The sequence below is a fragment of the Zingiber officinale genome, chromosome 1A (assembly GCF_018446385.1).
Source record: "Zingiber officinale cultivar Zhangliang chromosome 1A, Zo_v1.1, whole genome shotgun sequence".
Classification (NCBI taxonomy): domain Eukaryota; kingdom Viridiplantae; phylum Streptophyta; class Magnoliopsida; order Zingiberales; family Zingiberaceae; genus Zingiber; species Zingiber officinale.
The window spans coordinates 39,423,612-39,430,254 of record NC_055987.1 but is presented as its reverse complement, the minus strand read 5'-3'; the positions used below and the strand labels follow the sequence as shown (position 1 = coordinate 39,430,254).

The following is a 6,643-nucleotide window of genomic DNA, read 5'->3' as shown; positions in this document are numbered from 1 at the left end:
GGCGATTACTGGGTATGTAACGAATTATACAGAGGGATGTGAGTGATGTAGATGGGATATATCCCTCCTATATGACGGGAGCGACATCAATATTCTTGATAGAGTGAGACCACGAAGTGCATGACCATTCCCAAATGAGTCAATATGAGATATTGAGCTCATTTGATCGAGTGAGTCTACTTGGAGTTCAAGGTTTAGATTGATTAGAGGATGACACTGTCTATGCCTCACATTGATCAATCTAGATGTCTAGGATAGAAGGACACTTGTCATATATTGTGAGGAGTCACAATTAGTAGTCACAAGGTGATGTTGGATCTCGACATTCTTGTAACTTGGGTAGTAATGATGTGTTGCTAGATACCACTCATTACTTATGCTCCTAAATGGGTTTAGGGGCATTGCCAACGTTATAAGAACCTATAGGGTCACACACTAAGGACAATTAGATGGAGATTAGGTTCATATGATGAATCAAGAGGATTAGATTCATTTGATGAATCAAATTGGATTAAGAGTAATCCTAATTGGGCTAATTGAGTTGGACTCAATTTGATTCATGTGTTCAATTAGTCTAATTTAGATTATGACTCATTGAATCAATTTAATTAAATGAATTAGATTCATTATATTAAATTGGCTTGAATTAAATGGTTGGATTAGATCAACCATGAGAGAGATTAAGTCAAGTTTGACTTGACTTGAGAGGAAGAGGAAGAGTCAAGTTTGACTTGACTTTATGCCATATCATTTGTGACTTGGCATTAAGTGGCCAATGATGAGGTGCCACATCATCATGTTTAGCACATGTGTGTGCCACCTCATGGAGGTTACAAATCTCTTTAATGGCCACACTTAATGCAAAATGGGGGTTACACTTTTGTGAAAGTGGCCGACCACTTTTGTGAAGGGAATGAATTCATTTTTCATTCAAGTGTCATTTACATCTTTTTCTTCCTCAAGTGCTCTCTCTTCTTGCTCTTCCTCTCCTCTCTTGGCCGAACACCATCTAGGTGCTAGCACACCTATTGTTTGGTGTTCTCCACCTAATTAGTTCGTGTGGATACTTCTAGAGAGTTGTCTACTTTGACAACTTGAGATCCGGCATCTCCTTGGACGAGCGGGATACGAAAAGAGCACGCATCGAAGGTATAAAGGATTTCCTCTTTGTAAATCTAGTGTAGATCTAGATTAGAAACTCGTACTCGTAACTTTTGTTTTATTTCTACTTCGCACGGATCCGGTGGCTTGGGGCTTCGAGGTTTCCGCGACGCGAAAAAGCGGTTTTCGCGGCCTGAAAAACCCAACATTTAGGAGCATTGCCAACGTTACAAGAACCTATAGGGTCACACACAAAGGGAAATTAGATGGAAATTAGGTTCATATGATGGACCAAGAGGATTAGGTTCATGTGATGAACCAAATTGGATTAAGAGTAATCCAAATTAGACTAATTGAGTTGGACTCAATTTGATTCATGTGTTGAATGAGTCTAATTTAGATTATGACTAATTGAATCAATTTAATTCAATGAATAGAGATTCATTAAATTTAAATTGACTTGAATCAAAGGTTAGATTTGATCAACCATGGGAGATAAATGGGTCAAGTTTGACTTGACTTGAGATGGAAGATGAAGGGTCAAGTTTGACTTGAGCAACTGTCACCTCATTTGTGACTTGGCATGGGCCGGCCAATGATGGTGTTCCACATCATCAAGGCTACATCAAGTGTGTGCCACCTCATGAGGGAGACCAAGAGTCATGACTCTTGGTATTACATGGAGATTTAAAAGCCTCTAAAAGTGGTCGGCCACTTATTGTGTGCATGAGTGCATTTTGTATGCTAATTCAAGGCATCATCTTCTTCCTTTCTTCTTCCCTTTTCCTCATCCTCCATTGCCGTGATCACCAAGAGTGCTAGCACACTCTAAGTGTTCTTTCTCCACCTTTTGTCCGTGTGGATACATATAGAGGGGTGTACACTTGACACCCTACGAGATCCGACAACTCTTGGACGAGCGGGATAAGCGAAGGGCTTCGCTACAAAGGTATAATCTCTACCATGTAGATCTAGTGTAGATCTAGGAGAAAACTATGTATATGTAAAAATTTTTATCTTCGCACGGATCCGTGGTAAGAACTTCAGGGTTTCTGCAATGCAAAAAGTGATTTTTACGTCTCGAAAGTTCCTACACCCGGACCCTCTCCGAGCGCTCGGACCGTTGACATGAGTTCGGCCAGTCATCGCGCTCCGACTCAACTTCTATATAAATTTTCTGGTCTGAGTGCTTGGACCAACTCTGAGCGCCCAAACTAGCCGGGTGCCTAGCCAAGCACTCGTCCGGGCGAACCTAGTCCAGATGGCCAGACCAACTCTGGGGGCCTAAAGTCGGGGAGCTCGGATCCCTTCCGGGCACCCGGAGTCCAGGCGCTCGGATCCCTTCCAAGCGCCCATACCACTCTTTTCAGCTTTATCTTTCCTTAAAAAAAAATTAGTCCAGGCATAAAAATTACCTTATAAAATAAAGTTAGTACATGAAAAATATGATCAAATTGTGACTTAGATCCTTTCCTCCATACCAAGATTTAGTCAAGATCTCAATTTAGATTTTTGAAATGAACCTAAATTGAACCAATGCCTTCTGTCCCCTCAACCGGGATGCATCCTCACTGAGTCACTCTTCTCCAGTGAATTACCTTGACTTACCTGTCAAAAATCTAGTCCTTCAAACCTGTTTAGACTTTCTTTGGCCTTGCTTAGTATCTAACCAAATTGATCTACAAACTTGCCTGCAACACTGAGTTAGTATAATACATATAAAATGGTAAAGAAAAATAGTGTTAGCATTATTAATAATTCACTAGTCCGGTCAACCGGAAACCAGTCAGTCATATATTACCTAGGTTACCTTCCCTAGGGTTGTCCAGCTTCACTCATTAGGACTTTCATTGAATGGCTTCATTCACCAAGACTTCCACCATCTAGCTTCACTCACTAAGGTTTGACTTAACTAACCAGGACTTCCACTACCTAGCTTCACTCACTAGGGTCTGGTTTCACTTACCAAGACTTCCATCACCTAGCTTTACTCACTAGGGTCCGACTTCATTCACCAAGACTTCCACTACCTAACTTCACTCACTAGGGTTGGGCTTCGGTCACCAGGACTTCCACTACCTAACCTCACTCACTAGGGTCTAGCTTCACTCACTAAGACTTTCCCTTGCCTAACCTCCAGTTAGGAGTAGTCACTCAGTAGACTTCTCACCTACCTATCCTTCGGTTAGGACTTACCCTTGTTAGTCATCTAGTCCTGACTAGACTTCTTTCTTCCAAATATCAAGTCATGTTTGAATCAACTCTTAGTCAAACTGACCTAACTTAGGTACATTGTCAAACATCAAAACCCTGGAGATCGATTGCACCAACACCCAGTAGTCCTCCAGTCGACTTTTCTCTAACATCTGGATGGTTGTCTCCCTTGTCCTAAATGGAGCATAGTTGGAAAGAGGTTTAGGTAAACCTCTTATTAGACTGTGAAGGTGTGCGCCTTCTTATCCCTCATAACATTGATTCTTCTCGCTCGCTACAATTTTTCCAAGTATATGTACTTCTTGGTTCGTCCGAGTTGATCATCATCCTCAACAGAAGGCTTCTTCACCAAGGACCTAAAGAATTCCCCTTCTCATAACTTTTGAGAAAAGGTGCTCATGAGGATCTCCGAGTTAGCTATAGGAGCATCCGAGTCATCCGATTAAAACATTGTGTATACTCTTGCAAGGTTTTTCTTATCTTGTTGCTTTAACGAGAAAAATTGAGCGAGGTCTTGTGATATCGTTTACTACTAGTGAAATGATGTAAAAGCATCGTGCTAAAATCATCTAAAGAATGGATAGGGCTTGGGATCAACCTATTGAACCATCTTTGTATCGGGCCTGTGACGGTGGTGAGAAAAATCTAACATTTCACTCCCTCCAAGTATTAGTGTAACAAGGCGACGTTATCGAATCGACACATGTGGTCTTCCGGCTCAAAAGCTATGCTGTATTCGCCAATCTACAACGGTTGGAAGCGACTTGGTAGTTCCCACGGTTTGTCGGAACGGTCGCGGCGGCTGTCGCGGACACTGCCGTTCCAGTTCCAATATCATTTCGCGGAACGGTCGCGGCACGGATTTATCAAAAAATCATAAAAAATTAGAGAACTGGTAATAAAAAATAAAATACATGAAGCCATACAAAATCAATACATTAGTACATAATTATCCTACAATAATATAACATGATGAAAAAAAAATACAATGATAATTATACCTAATCAAAGCTAATACCACGAAGAGTGACGGGGAGGAACAAAATCTTCATTATATTCTCCTTGAGTATCATATTGATTAAATTGATCTCCAACATATGAGCATTGATATATATTTGGATTAAATTGTCCATATGGATATTCATTTGGTTGAGTTGATGAAATATGTTCAGAATTAGATGATTGACTTTGTAATAATGTTTCATCACGACGATTATAATATCCAAAACCATGATACCCAATAGAACTGCTAGTACCACTTGACGATTCACGATCACGACTATGATGTCCGATATTGCTCCCAAGAGATGTTGAATAAACTGGAATTGCATTCTGTGCATTATCAAAATAACCTTCAGATTCATGATGTCTAATTGCACTTGTATAGGATGGTAAATAATCAGATGATCTGTCATATGAATCATATCTGGGTTGATTGCTACTATAGTATCCATATCCACCTAATTGATATCCAATTGGACCATGCCCAATATCCTGAGACTCCCAATTATAACTTCTTGATCCATAATCATCTCTTAGTGGAATTTGTTGGTTCCCTCTCAAAAGCAAATGTTTCATATGTTCTTCAACACTCATATGCTGTCGTGAAGATCCAATCGAATGTTCTTTATCTTTGGCATCAGCAGATTCTGATAGACTTGTAAAAAAGTGATGTTGTTTCTCCATCCCAGGTCGATACCCATGATTACTATCTTGTGTTGCATAATAATTTTCATGACCTTGTGCCCATGTCATACCTGTGTCATGTTGATCATCTTGATGACTTTGATGAATATGATGTTCACCATGGCTTTGTTGATCATTTCCATCATTTGAATCATCACTATCATCACTGTCGTCACTTTCATCACTATCTTCACTATCATCTCTTGATAAAACTTCTTTTCCTTTATTCTTCTTTCTTGAATGACTTTGAACACTTGTAGTTGTGTTGTATTCTTCAGCATCTGATGCTCGAAGTGCTTGATCTAACCATGCCAAATCATCATCTTCTAAAACCGGCGGTTCATTATCTCTTGTCCATTCATTTAAGATGTCATCATCATGAAAAATATGATTAAGGTCTATCAGACTGTAAAAATCATCATCTTCTTGTTTGCGCATCATGTTTCGTACCCTAAGCCGCATATTATAGTGAACATAAACTAATTTGTGCAACTTTTTGATAGCCAAGCGATTACAAAGCTTTGTGTGCATAAGAGACCATGTACTCTAATTTCTTTCACATCCCGAAGATGAGCATGTTTGACTTAGAACTTTTATTGCAATTTTTTGAAGGTGTGGGGCATCTTCACCATAATCGCTCCACCATTCAGCTGATACACAAAAAAAATCAATATCATATATATTTTTAATTATAAATATTTGTAAAATTTAAATTACATACCTGGGAGACTTTTTTTTTTATTGCCATTTTTGCTACTGGAGATCCAAATTAACCTATCTGTGAATAATTTAATCTGAAAATTATAAGAAAAAATAAATAATTATTTTTTATATTTGGGAAAAAATATAGGAACATAAAAAAAAAAAATTACCTCACTGATGGCTGAAGCTTGTGCATTTAAGTCTGGTTCCAATATCTTAATTGCAACCTTTAATCCTCATTTAACTTCATCATTATAAACACAAGTTCCAAAATATTGAAGTAACAGATTAAGGAAATATGCTGAAATATCAATAAGATAATATGAAATTAGAAATGAGGATTTTGTAAATGATTTTGATGACATACTTTGTACTCTACAATTTAAGCAAATAAATATATGGTTACCTGCCGCATGTAGATGTTGGTGTAATTGATTATACCATCGATTATCAATAATATCCCAATATGATTGCCAATCTCTAGTATTATCTTTTATTGCCATTTTTGCTCTATCCATTGCTTCATAGATAATTGACATTGTTGGTTTTTGATCTTGGTCAACTAATTTCAAAACTTTTACTAATGGTTCAATTGCAGCACAAATATCACGAGCCCTCTTCCAAAATCTTCCATCCATTATGATGCTTGCAATGTTTTCTGCTTCTTTTCTTCTTTTGCTTGTATTATTGTATGCTTCCCAATCACCAGAAGTGCACATCCTTTTTAAATCTGAAGAATGCTGAACAAGACTTTCAATTGAAATAAATTCTGTCGCAAATCGGGTTATTCCTGGTCTCAATAATTCATGGTCATTTGTAAATATTTTCATCAAATTCACAACTTTATCGCTGTTATATATGAAGCTCGTTATTTGCTTGGCTTTCTCAACACACTTTTTTACTTTTGTCGTCTTACCAATATCTTCTAGCATGAGATCAA

At 38.2% G+C, this 6,643-nt stretch overlaps 1 protein-coding gene across 1 annotated transcript; it reads right to left on the bottom strand.

Moving 5' to 3' along the window:
- Positions 1 to 4,326: 4,326 nt before the first annotated feature.
- On the bottom strand, positions 4,327 to 5,442 carry LOC121997592 (sarcoplasmic reticulum histidine-rich calcium-binding protein-like). The gene has a single exon (XM_042552091.1). The coding sequence runs from the start codon at positions 5,440 to 5,442 to the stop codon at positions 4,327 to 4,329; it is 1,116 nt and encodes a 371-aa protein (XP_042408025.1).
- Positions 5,443 to 6,643: the final 1,201 nt, after the last annotated feature.